Here is a 14,001-nt window from a genome sequence, read left to right on the forward strand (position 1 = left end):
AATAGTTAATATCCTCAGTATAAATAGTGCTTTGTAGAATAACACAAGGTTGGGGTGTCTTCTATGTTCATGTTGCTCACAGTCTAACTTTAAGCAGCGAATAAGTCGATCAAGGGAGAAGAAGGAAGGAGCAATGAGACTCTTGTCATTGCAACTTGACAACGTTCCATGTGGCAGTTCTAATCACGTGATAGGTTGGTTCTCTGTTGCTTCCAGGTTGAACACTGAACTCAGCACCGCCGTATCACTTCCTTTTATCCTTTCGAATCTTCCGTTCCTGGGTAAGGTGATTGAGAGAGCGGTTGCTGAACAGCTTGGTGGGTTTCTGGATGAAACATCGGCTCTGGATCGGGTCTGGATCCATTCCAGTCTGGCTTCCACACTGGTCATGGGACCGAGACGGCTCTGGTTGCCCTAACAGATGATCTTCGTAGACAGCTGGATCGAGGCGGGTCGGGGCTGCTGATTCTTCTAGATCTGTCAGCAGCTTTCGACATGGTCGACCACGAACTTCTGGACCACCGCCTTGCCGACGTGGGGATCCAGGGCACAGTCCTTCAATGGCTGCGCTCGTTTCTCCCTGGTCGGGGACAGAGGGTGGCGCTTGGGGAGGAATTGTCATCATGCCACTCCTTGGTGTGTGGAGTACCTCAGGGTGCGATACTCTCCCCGATGCTTTTCAACATCTTTATGCGCCCCCTCGCCCAGCTTGTCCGGAGTTTTGGGCTGGGTTGCCATCAGTATGCCGATGACAGGACTTCCGGGTTAGCGCTTCCAGTAATGGCGGAATTCCTCTGATTGGGAGGAGTTTGCTTCGTAGGAATCCGGGTCTGGCCGCCATGGCGAAGGCGGAGACCCACTAGAAATCACAGGCGGGTGAAGCCTGTGAACGTGGGATTCAGCTGGCACCTTTTGCGCCTCCCCTACTCACGGGGAAACCCGGTTTCGGGGATCCGGAGCGACGTGGGGTTAGCGGCGCGGTGCTTCGAATTGACTGCTTCTTCCATGGAGCGAAGCCGCATAGCTGTTGCCGGAGAGCGCTGACTTTTTCCTGTGGACAATTTGATCTTAAAGCAACTACCCGTGAGTAGAGCGGAGAATTGGATTTTTAAACGTCTTAATTTGGTGCCGAAATGGGGAGGTCTAAAACAGGAAGTCCACCTTCCCCTTTTGTAAATAGATTGAAGCAATGAGAATGCAAGCTGAAGTCTCGGAAAGCCTATTGTAAAGGACAAAATTTCCATTAGTAAAAATTACTAAACCCCCCTTGGTGGCAGGAGAAGAGGGGGGAAAGATTTGGACTGAGTATACCTGCAGGAGAGAGCAAACAGAGTTAATATACCACCGCTCCGATCCTGGAAACGGGCTGCCAGCAGGACTGACCGTGATTAGAACATTCACTGACAGTTAAATAAGAGGAATACATTGTTTCCATGGTCTCCGTCTGTGTTTAAAAAGGAGTAAAAGTAACAGAAAATTGAAACTAACTTTATTGTTTGAATTGAGTTTAAAAGGACTAATACAAATAGAAACTGTTTCCCTCTAGAGGAACTGTTTCCCTCTAGAGGAAGCTTTTGAAACTGTCACAAGAGTTGAGCTGGGGGAATTTCCAGCTGCAAGATAAAAACCTGTGAGATTCTGGGGACCTTGAATCGGTTAAGAATGTTGACAGAAGAGGCCTTAGTGGTTGTATTATGTAAGATAAGTGACTCACTGGAACAGCTTCACAAAAAGGTGGATGTGGTAACTACCAAAATTGACAATTTGGGACAAAAAGTGAACACCAATATAGAAACTATTCAGAAACTGACACAGGAATCTACTTTGACATGGCAAACTGCGGAGAAGGCTAACCTAAAGTAATACAGGAGAGAGAGAGAGTCCCAGCCTTACAGATGCAATTTGATGACCAGAAGTTGATGCCTGCTATGACTGAATTTAAAGAAAATCAGATTTCGAGGATCAGAGCCCTACCTGAACTGGAGAAGGAAAGTTTGACAGATTTCCTTACACAGGAATTTGATGACTTTTGGGACCAGGACTTGGGTCAAGAAGAGATTAAAACTGTGAGGGCTCTCAGACTTGGAAGAGGAGGGAAAAGAGAAAAGAACAAAATAAGAGACTGTTGGAACTACCAGAGGAACTTAGAAGAACAACAGTCAAGAGTGGAAATTTTGAAAGACATCCTGAAATACCTTTCGGATCTTAGATTTAACTACGGAGATTTGGTTGCCCTATCGAGAAGGAATAAAATCATCTTTAGGTGGGAGTTTCCCCGAGATCTACTCTTTAGCCTCAAAGGAAGGAAAATGAAAATAAGATCAGTGGAAGACAAAGTAAAGTTCATGTATAAATATGAAGAAGACTCGCAGAAGGGACTTGGAAAAGAGTTAAGAGCATCGGACAGAAGATCACCAGGTTGATGGACTACAGGGAATTGGCGGATATGACTGGCAGAATCCGGGACCAGGGAGAAGAGTCGGTGGAAGAAGATTGGAAAAAGTTTAAAGACTATTTATAAAAATATTGTAAAATAATGAGTGTTAGAAAAATGTTGGAAAGGAGCTATATGGCTTTAGTAGAAATGTTACAAGGAATTAAGTACAAATAGATTATTAGAGTATTAAAGGGAAAATAAAGTTAAAATATGTTAAGATAATTATATATTAAAGGGAAAAATAAGGTTAGATTATGTTAAGATAAATTACAGGACAGAAAACAGAGGAAGATGGAAAGGAATTGCTGAAACAGTTAATTAAAGTGGAATACAAAAAGGGAGGTGTGAGGAGGTCGTTGAAACAAGTAAATGAAAGTTAAGATACTGAACTTATTAGATGTGTTTTAAATTGTGTTTGTTTGGTTTTGTTAATTTAATGTTTGGGGGTTGGTGTTGTGTGGTGTTTTTGTTTTTGTATTCTATTGTATTGTATTGTATTGTATTGTATTGTTTAATTCTTTGTCTTTCTTTTGCAGTCTTTAAAATGTTAATAAATATTATTTATAAAAAACAAAACAAAACAGTATGCCGATGACACCCAACTCTATCTGTTGATGGATGGCCATCCTGACTCGGCCCCAGACACACTGACCAGATGTTTGGAAGCTGTGGCTGGATGGTTACGTGGGAGCCGGTTGAAGCTAAATCCTTAGAAGACAGAGGTCCTGTGGCTGGGACGGGACGATATGGGATTGGGGGGGCAACTCCCATCTCTTGCGGGGGCGCAATTAGTGCCAGCACCGTCCGTTAAGAGTTTGGGTGTAATCTTCGACACCTCCCTTTCCATGGAGGCGCAGATTGCAGCTATAACAAAGGCGGCATTTTTCCATCTCCGCCAAGCTAAGCAGTTGGCTCCTTACCTCTTTCGCCCTGACCTAGCCACTGTGATCCACACGACGGTCAACTCCAGACTAGATTATTGTAACTCGCTCTACGTGGGGCTGCCCTTGAGACTGACCCAGAAACTCCAGCGGGTGCAGAATGCTGCAGTGAGACTCCTTATCGGGTCTTCGCTGCGGGATCACATTCACCCGGTGCTATACCAGCTGCACTGGCTCCCGGTGGAGTACAGGATCAGGTTTAAGGTGCTGGTTTTAACCTTTAAAGCCCTATACGGCCTAGGACCCTCGTACCTAGGGGACGGCCTCTCCTGGTATGCCCCACAGAGAAACTTACGGTCTTCAAATAACAACATCTTGAAGGTCCCAGGCCACAGAGAAGTTAGGCTGGCCTCAACTAGAGCCAGGGCTTTTTCGGCTGTGGCTCCGACCTGGTGGAACACTCTGTCACAAGAGACTAGGGCCCTGCGGGACTTGACATCTTTCCGCAGGGCCTGCAAGACAGAGCTGTTCCGCCAGGCCTTTGGCCAGGGCACAGCCTGACTCCCTCCTTCAGCAATCTTTGCGGAGCTCTGGCCCAATGGTGGCCAGTGGCTTGAATTTAATTAATTTTATAATGAATGATTTTAGAGTGTTGTTTGTGCTGTACTTTTGTACTGTTTTATTGTTGTTAGCCGCCCTGAGCCCGGCTTCGGCTGGTGAGGGCGGGATATAAATAAATTTTATTATTATTATTATTATTATTATTATTATTATTATTATTATTATTATTTCCTGTGGGATGCAGTCTACTTGGTGCTACTCTTGTGAACCAAGCAGGCATAAAACTCCCAGAAGGAGGCAGCCATGTTCGCGCAAGCAAAAGGGAGCCTTTTTCCTCACCTTACCAGAAGTGGTCCTTTTCAGGTTTAGAAAATAAAGATAGTAGATGCCCAATGCTGGATATATGCAAGATCAAAGGTAGTGCAGAGGGAATGAGTAGAGGAAAGTTTAGTAAGTCAGCTGTCCCTTGAAAGCTGGTTGGCAGTGAGGTGAAGGCAAGTACAGAGGAAGGACCTGTGGAACGCTTGGCCGCAGGATGTTGTAACAGGCTAAATTAGGTGACATACATGCTTAAGCAGTGGGTAGTGGCCACACTAAGCCAGATAAATGCACAAGGACACACACACATGCAAATTCATTGAAATGTGTAAGGAGAATTTATTTCAGGCTGCTAAAAGGCTTGTGCATGGGCTGTACCATGCTGCCCTTGCACTTTTGACTGGCATCAGTTGGCCCACTGTCGAAAGACACAATTGCTGAGCTATCTGGACCCGGAGTGGCAGGTTTGAGTTGCTTCTCATCTCCCCCAACCCCACCATTGTGGCTGAGATCCTTCTTACTCTGCCTGAGAGGCACCCTCAGGGAACGGAAGCGTTTTTCAGACGGCGTCCCTCGCCTTATTTTCTTTTTTCCTCCATTCCTTTTGTAACTTTATTATCACAAGCGCGCAGGCCGATACCAGCCCAATTTGGTTAATGATCCCGGAGATAAGAATTATTCCGATAACTTCCAGGCCAGCTGGCTTGCGGGAGCCAATCGGATGCCGGCTTTGCCAGGAAACTGATGGGGAGATAAGATAAGGGAGGAATTGTATTAACCTGCAGGGTGGTGAAACTGAGCGCCAGCACCACCGATCCCAAGATTAGGGGCAGTGAGACGCACGCACACAAGCAGAGCAGGCGGGAGGGAGGGAGGGGAAAAATGGACTTTGTTCCTTGCGATAATCTGCAAGATTGTTCTGACCATTAGCTAGGCTGGGCTGGGCTCTTATTAATAGACACGTCATGGCTTCCTTTTCGTCCCGGATGGGGCTCAGAGAGCTGGCGTGTGTGAACAAGTGTGTTTGAGGGTCTCAAGTGACTCTCAAGACTGTGGAATCTCCAGCCTTTCCTGCCCCATTGTAGTATTTCATGTTCCCCATGCTCAGATCTCTCCGTCACTTGTGCAGTCTGCATAGGGCTTTATGGGTAGACCCAGATATGCTCACTTAAGCATAAGGTTTGGCACAGTTCACCCTTTAATTCAATCCTACCTAACCCTAGCCTTTCCGAAAACAATACATCAGGCGTTCCCAAACTCGGCCCTCCAGCTTTTTTGGGACTACAACTCCCATCATCCTTAGCTAACAGGACCAGTGGACAGGGATGATGGGAACTGTAGTCCCAAAACAGCTGGAGGGCCAAGTTTGGGGATGCCTGCAATACATGAACAGAACCACAGCTGCCCTTCCTTCTCTGAAGGTTGCAGTGTAGTTCTCCAACCCCAACATGTCTAAATAGGTGTGCATAAAAATGATTATTAGTAAAATAATAATAATAATAATAATAATAATAATAATAATAATAATAATAATAATAGCATCAGCGGGTGTATTTTATTAGCAGAAAATGCTTACAAAAATGTGTTTCTTAGTCAAAATTGCATAGAAAAATGCCTCTTTGGGGGAAATGCACACAAAATATTGTCGAATTTTCATGAGGACTTTTTTTTTAAGGTAAATATGTTGCAGAATGGTGTGGAAATGTGGTGAATGGAGATTAAGACTAGAAAAATGCACGATGAAGAGAAACCAAAGCTGACAACCAATTTGCTGTCCTTCCCTCTGTCAGCTTCTATGAGTCCCTTGAAGCCTCACAACAATTCAGCAAAGCCCATTGCAAAGACGGCAGCAGCAATGTTGTTTGAGATGATGATGGCAGTCAGGAAGGGTTTCTTATAAGCAAGAAGACCTTCATTTGGTGGGTGAAGGAGTGCAGGAGGCGGGTCTTACGACAAGGGGTTCTACAGGGCTTAAGATCTTAAGAGCCTGGTTTTTGGATCAGACCAAAGGGAGCCCATCTCCTCCAGCATCCAGTTCCCACAGGTGCCAACTAGATGCCTCTGGGAAGCCAGCAAGCAGAACCCAAGCAGCGCAGCAGCACTCTTCCCACTTGCAATTCCCAATAACTGGAATTCAGAGGCCTACTGACGCTGAGCCTTGGGGTTTTTTAGAGCTATATTCAGACAGCCAACCATCGTCCATTCCCTGAAAGGGTACAAGTTGCTCTCTAGCAGACACAAACATGAGTTGGGCACATTTACTTTGCTCATATGTTGTGTGAGCCCTCCAGCTTTGAGGTACTGTTAACTATTGACATCTCTCTACAAACGGGCCCCAGTTAATCAGATTACCAGCGGTTTCTGCATTGCCCCCTAGCAGCTGGAGGTTGGCTGGGCTATTCCTGGCCAGGTGGCTCAGTGCTTCTGGGCAGGGAGGCGGGAGAGCAGCTGGAGAGCCTCCTGGCCTCAGTGCTGCGGTTGGGTTTCTGCTCTGCTGTGCCTCGGTTTCCACCTTGCTTTCCTGGAGCTGCCCTTCAGCATCCGCCTTGGCTTTCGACGAGGGGAGTAGTTCCTGTTATGTCCTTTTTAGCAAAATCCGGCAGGGACGGAGGGGGGGAAGCGGCTCGGCTTGCCCTATTTTCGTCCCCTTGTGTCTGGAACGGTTGCTTTCTTTATCAGTGGCTGTGTGTTTTCTCTGGTGGGGATTGATACACAGAAGATGGAGTGCTCTGACATGGAAAGTGTCAGGCAAAGGCTCTTATCTTGGAGACATGGTCGCCTGACCCAAACGCAACTGATTAGCCAGCAACAAGCTGGAAGAGGAGGAAAGGGGGCAGGAGGAAGGGTGGCAGTTGGGCACAAAACAGGTTTGTTTGCTAAGCTGGACAGAACTTGCTCATTACTGCTCACTTGGCTGCGGCTCTCCTTGAGATTCCCTAACGGGAGGAACCTTTTTGCAGAGGGCTGACTGATCAGAAACTGGATTTCACTCCCTCGCTTCTTCCCAGACGGGAGTGATGCATTTCAGTAGAGGCTGTCCTGGTTTAAGGGAGGGGCCATAGCTCAGTGGCGGAACATCTGCTTTGCATGCAGAAGGTCCCTGTTTCAATCCCTGGCTTCTCCAGCTGTGGCTGGGAATGGTCTCCTACCCAACACCCTGGAGAAAACAGCCATGGCTGTTGTGAGTTGTGAGTGGATAGGTGAAGGCTCCATTATTACCATATCAGCAGAACTTGACTGGACCAGCAGAGGCACACCTTAAAAAAAAATGCTGGGAATTGCATGGTCTGTGAGAAGCCCCCAGAATGGAGGCAAGATCAAGGGCAGGGTTTCTTATTAGTGTGCTCTTTCTTGGGACAGAAATGTAAATGAAGTGTAGCCTCAGTAAGATGTTGCCAAGTGCACAGAAAAGAATTTAAAGGAGCACTCCACAGACGGCAGCTCCCCAGTGACCTGCCACTGTGCACAGGATGTCTCTGCTCTTGCACATGTTGTCTTCCCATGCGCAAGGCTGTTGGGTCTGGGGATCAGTTGCCATGGCTAAAGAACAGGAGTGAGGAGTTGGCTTCACCCCCTTTCTTCTGGGTCTCCTGGAGGCATCTGACTGGCTGCTGTTAGATACAAAAATGGCCATAATGTCTATGTATGTTACCTTCAGGATCAAAGGCTGTATGCCATGGAATACCAGCTGATGGAGAGCAAAAGAAAGCGCTGTTGCTTTCATGCCCTACTTGTGGGCTTTCCGGAGGCATCTGATTGGCCATTGCCCAAAACAGGATGCTGTACTTCGGCCACATCCTCACCATGCGGTTTATCTCTATGATACCACTTTAAATGGTCATTGATTCCCCCAAATAATTATGCATGGTGTAGTTTGTTAAAGGTGCCGAGCGTCGTTAGGGGACCCCCATTCCCCTCACGTTGCTTCAATTCCCATAGCGGTTTAACAGTCAATCCCTCTTCACAGAGAACTCTGGTAATTGTAGGGAATAGTGGCCTTTTGAGAACTCTCTGCACCCATGAAAAACTACAGCTCCCAAAATTCTATGGCTGTTTAAAGTGGTGTAATAGCACATTAAATGTATGTTGTGAATGGGGCCTTAGATCAGTCTTTGATCTGAGCCAGCAGGGCTCTTGTACAGGTTGAATCCTCCCACTCCTCGTGTGCGCAAGGCCACCTTGGGAATTTTGCTGAAGCTGCTCTGAGCCCAGAAACTCTCCAGCCATGGTCTCCCCTCCCTTCACCTCACCTCTGCCCTGATAAGCTTTAGCACATGGGGACCTTTGCCTCCCTGTCCACCCCAGTGCCTTTGATGTGTTTTGGTGGAACGAGCAGTCTGATTCCAAGGCCTTGTTTCCCACGCAAGGAGTTGGATCTGGACCCTCGCCAAGCCTCCCTCCTGCGCCTCTGTCCGTCGCTCCCTCGGAACACCTCGACTGCAGGGCTTTGGGGAGGGAGGGAAAGAGGGCGAAATGCAATGCCGACCCCTTTCTCCACTTTCAGATGTACAAAGGGGGACTGCTGGGAGTCTCCGTTTAACATCCATCTGAGTATTGCTTAGCTGCCATCTTATCTGTCCGCTGAAAGATGAAGGTGCAGCTAAAACATTTTAGGCTGGTCTTCCCAGCCGATTTACATGTTATCTAACCCATTAAACCGAGAGGCTTATCGGACCATCAAGGCCATTACAGCTCAAAGCCGTCTCAACCAAGGGTCCTAATGAAGCAAAATAAGAGGCTCCCTTTTTGATGGAGGGATGCCAGCAAGCTTTGATCCGTCCCCGTCCCCTGCGTTTCAGCTCCTTGCAAAGTAACCAGAGAGGGGCCACAGTGGGCTGAGGTGATGCCAGGAAGGGTTGTATCTGTCCATTTTGGTTTCTTTCAGTTCCCTGTTTCTTCCCATCTTAAGTTCAGTCCTCCACATTTCTGCAGCACTTTGCAGTTTCTAAAGGTCCTCATAAAAATTCATCAGTATTTTAGTGTAATTTCTTCTTTGCATTTTTGCCTAACATGGACACATTTTTGCAAAGCAATTTTCCCTAATATAATGCATTTTGGAATATTATATTTACTGATACAGGCAGTTTTATAATGCTCTACTCTAGAGCATGCATTTTTCTACACGTTACGTGGCTGGAGAACTGCACTGCAATATTCAGAGAAGAGCAAATTTTGAAGGATGGCTGTGCTTCGGTTCTTGTATTGTTTTGGAAATTACAAACCTGGTAGTTTCACCTTTTAATCCAAACTGAACTGAATTTCCCCCCGCCCATCCCTACATCATGCCCAGACAGGGAAAATCCAGTGCTTTCTGAGTCATCTTACAAAGGTTGCTGCAAACACAATCTCTTACCTTTAACCATTGTTGTTGTTGTTATTAAAAGCACATTGATGGATTTTGTGTAACTCAAAAGCTCATCAGGCAGTGTAGAGTGGTGGAAATTAAACTAATATGCCATAATGTTGACGTTCTAGAAAAGTTAAGTAGGGTTGCCTGCACGAAGGAAGGATCTGTGGTTCAACTGAAGAGTATTTGCTTTCAATTTAGAAGGTACCAAGTGAAATCACTGGCATATCAGGTAAGAGCTGGGACAGACTCCTTGCCTGAAACCCTGGAGAGTTGATGCTGCCAGTCAGTGTAGATAAAGTAGAGGGACCCTATGGTCTGACATTGCCCCAAGTTCCTATTAAATCAGCTATTTACCCTGAAGAGATAAATAGAACAAACTATTTACCCTGAAGAGTTAAATAGCTGGCTTACTGGGCCGCACACCCTGGACACCCAAGTGGACAGAGATGCCACTCACAACACCGGCAGGTCCTTGAGGAGGTAAAAGGTGACTTGCCCAGTCCCTCTCACTTTTGTGGGAAACACGTCCTAAATATTTTGTTGAAAACCCTTTAGGATACATCCAACAGTTGCTTGATGCTGCCAGAGCAACCTGGAAATCTTACCTTAAGCAGATGCGGCCATCTTGGATGTGGCTGTGCAATTTTCACAGGGGGACCCCATATTTAGCTGAAGCACCAATTCCACCTTTGAACTGAGGTGACAGCAAACCTGTTCATTGAAAGCTCTGGCTTCAGAATGTGGGCAGCTAATCGCAGTAGAAGGCCACAGGGGAAATTTTCAGAAACAACAGGCGAGGGACAGGTGAATATCTGGAAGAAGAGCTGCTTTGATTCTTGTTCAGTAGGTCATTGGCAGCAGTGATGGTCAATGGTCATCATGGTGGCTGGCATAACCACACTCCCTAAACTATAGGCAGCTCTGCCGATCCTATATGTGCTCATATTCTCCTCCAGCTTATTTGGAAAGCATAAAGGGATTCCTTACGCACAGTGGACATGCGTTTGTGGTACTGGGGAGGTGGAAGACGTGGTGCATTCTCTTTTGCACTTTCCATCGTATAGAGAACTCAGAGCTCATTTCTGGAGGAGACCTTTGGAGAGCAAGAGCTGGCTGGGCCCTGCCTGATATTATTTGCAATCTGTTGGCAGAACATGGTAAAACCATTGCAAACCAGGTGGCCACCTCTGCAGTAGCAGCTAAAAAAAAAATCCCTTTGTGTTCCTCTTTAACCAGGTCTTTGGCTGTTTGACATCCAAAGCCCTTTTAAAATTAAAAAAAGTTGGAGGGAGTGGTTGTTGGGTTGTTTTTGTTATGTATTTTGTGTTGTTATATTGTGTTTTTATGTTGTAACTGCCCTGAGACCTGGGGTATAGGGCGGTGTACAAATTTAATAAATAATAATGACAACAATAATAAAGGCTTTTGTCATGGAATGCAAAAAGGGATATCCACAATAGTATTGCGACATTGTTGTTCATCTTGGTTTGTGCTGATAATTATTGGTGTCAGTTATTATTAGTGCTGTGCTTTGTCCTTGTTTCTCTGGTGTTTGCAATTGTGCCACACATAAGTACCATATATCAATGCAAATGTGTGTTTTTTAATTAAATTTTGAATTATAACAAATAAATAAATAAGTAAAATATCAGAAGTCAGTGAAATCATATGCAGCATAAATTCCAGCATGAAGAGGGAGAAGGTTACAAAGTTTACTATGCAAACAATAAACCCACCAAAGTAAAACCTCACAAGATCCACAGCTTTTTATAGGCAGGAAAGACTGTCTAGCCATGAGCTTCATCATTTGTAAATGAAGTCATGCTATATTGCAAAAAAAAAAATAGGGTGTTTGTCTCTTGTACTGTGTTCTTCAGCAACTTTTAATTTATGGGAAATATTTTCTAGAAGAGCGTTTGCCCTTCTAGATCTTTGATCTGTAAAACTGCCACTGTTACAGGTGACACATGATACCCATTCCACATCTGTAAGAAAATGATATTTTTGTGTGGTTGCACCTACACTTTGGAATTCCCTGCGTATTGATACAATGAAGCAAGCAGGTGCCTTCGTTGTATTCTTTGGGCCATCTACTAAAAGCACTTTTCTTTAGACAAGTCTGCCCAGATACATAGAATCTGATGTGCTTTTAGTTTATTGCTACTTTTACTTATCTCAATGTTTTACTTGTCTTTACTACATATGTTTATTTTTGTAAACCACTTTGATGGCTTGTTTGTTTTTACAATCAAGCGGTATATAAATTGTAAGAAATAAATAAATAACATTTGCAAATAACATTTCCTGCCCCCAGTGGCCTCGGGGCTCGCTCAGCTGGGGACAGGAGCCTTTCTGCCCCCCACCCCCTGGCTGAGCAGCAGGCTAGGGCCAGCTGTATTGGCCACAGCCCATGAGGTACTGGGGTGCAAGCGCCTTGGTTCCCACAATGAGAACTGTGGCAGTTTCACTTGGCATCTTGCCATCTTGGGCCAATGCAGTTTTTCCCAACATTGCGGTATATCGCCAAACCGCGTTGTTTTGCTGGTGATGTTGAAAACTCAGCATCGCCCAGCCCTAAGACATACATACCTTCACTCTGCAGAAAGCAACAGTGCATAGTATAATTCCAATTTATTATGCTCAGCCAACAGCCACAGGAAATATGTTTGTAGAATTAATTCAACTTATTAAGCATATTGAACTTTAAAGGAAGATCTTCCCCAACCTTTATCTTTTAATCAGGAAATGTGAACAATTTTGCAAAAGAAGTGCTTCTGCTTCAACTGCCAATGTGAAGTAGGAACCTCATTAAAGAATAAGAAATAGTACCTAGCCTCTGCTCAGTTATTTTGCTCATGCACCGAGGTCTTCCATGCTTTCACAAGCAAATTTGAAAACCTCATTTTCACCTGACAAAACAAGGAGGGTCCATCTGTCACCCTGGTGTGCAACCAGATGGCACCGTCTCTCCCACTCCATTGGTTGATAGATGTTATGGGAACATTGTAATCTGGCCATTTCTGTGGTTTTAAGAAAGGACAAAGCCCACGCCACCTACAGGGGTAGGGAGGTCTCTCCTTACCGAAGAAGCTTCCTTGATTTCTGCTTCCCTGATCTCCCTTTTTTTCCTCCTGTCCCATCAGGTGAACTGGAGCTGATGACATCAGAGGGCGAGAGCAAAGTGCGTGCCAGGCAGAACGTGCCTGAGGGATTGTCTTGGGGTCCGTACCAGGGGAATATCCACAGTGAGCCTGCTTCTCCAGGGAACAGTGAGCCAGTAAGTAAAGCAGTCAGTAAGTCAGCAGAAATGAAAGCAAGCATCCCTCTCCTCTTTTCCTCTCTGCAGAAAAAAGCTGCAATGCCCTTTGGTGGGTGGCATCATTTTTATCCCACCTTCCCTCAAGGAGATCAAGGCAGTCCATGGCACTCCAGTTTTATCCTTGCAGAAATCCTGTGAGTTAAGGGATGGGCAGTTGTAGAGCACCTGCCTTGAATGCAGGGGGTGCCAGGTTCAATCGTCTGCATCTACAGGTGCCACTGCCAGTCAGTGCAGGCAGTTCTAAGTTCCATGGACTCTTAGTCTGGCACTCTGGCCACTACACCATCCTGGCATTGGGGCTGAGCTTGCACCAGATGGCATTCCTAGCCTGGCTGTCATTTCAGACCTTCCTGCACTTTTAAGGCAGTCCCTTCCACTTCCTGGGACTTAAAAAATCTATTTATGTTGTCCAGTACAGGTGTAAGCATGGATATCTCAGTTGGTTAGAGTGTGGTGCTGATAATGCCAAGGTTCAAGCCTTGTATGTTACAGCTCTATATTCCTGCATTGCAGGGAGTTTGACTACATGATCCTCAGGGTACATTCCAACTCGACGACTCTATAATTTTATGATTCTAAGCCAATGTGGCTCTCTCCAGATGCCTTGGGACTACAAATCCCATCAGCCCCAGTCAGCCTGGTCAGTTATCGTGGATGATGGGAGGTGTGGTCCAAGGCATCTGGAGGACACCGTCTTGGCTAGCCCAGCCCTCGCAGCATGTCTCAGGCATCTCCACAGGTAATAAGTGGTGGTCATCATAACCACACCCCAAGGCAATGCTTCTGATTCTTTCTGTTTCTCACTTACAAGCAGCATCCTTTTAGCACAGGCCAAGCTACGAGGCTGTGTTTAGCACCACACACAAAGTGCCCGTCAGCAGGAGGCAGCTTCTCCCATGCAGTTAATCTCATTAGTGTGGCTCATGGCAGGGCTATATCCCATCAGCATCAGGTTCTTAAAAGCTCCTTTCTGCACAGGCCTGTGGTATGTTTTTGAAATCCCGGCTGGAAGGCCTCTACCCTGCTGGGTTTAATTTCTGGTTTCCCCAGTTGTCTTGCCCTTCTGTCTCGGAACTGGTGCTGCTTCGCTTATTCATCAGCGATCTGGAGCTGGGCTGAGCAGGGAGGTGGCCAA

The 14,001-nt window shown here is 46.0% G+C and overlaps 1 protein-coding gene across 5 annotated transcripts in view; it reads left to right on the forward strand.

Moving 5' to 3' along the window:
• The window catches only part of ZFPM1 (zinc finger protein, FOG family member 1), a 119,073-nt gene that overhangs the window by 84,435 nt on the left and 20,637 nt on the right, over nucleotides 1-14,001 (forward strand). For all 5 annotated transcript variants that reach the window (XM_079988722.1, XM_079988725.1, XM_079988721.1 and 2 more), the window contains exon 4: nucleotides 12,691-12,824. In XM_079988722.1, coding sequence (XP_079844848.1) covers nucleotides 12,691-12,824 — 134 coding nt within the window. The remainder of the gene's footprint in view (nucleotides 1-12,690; nucleotides 12,825-14,001) is intronic.

This window comes from Podarcis cretensis (assembly GCF_951804945.1).
Source record: "Podarcis cretensis genome assembly, chromosome: 8".
Taxonomy (NCBI): domain Eukaryota; kingdom Metazoa; phylum Chordata; class Lepidosauria; order Squamata; family Lacertidae; genus Podarcis; species Podarcis cretensis.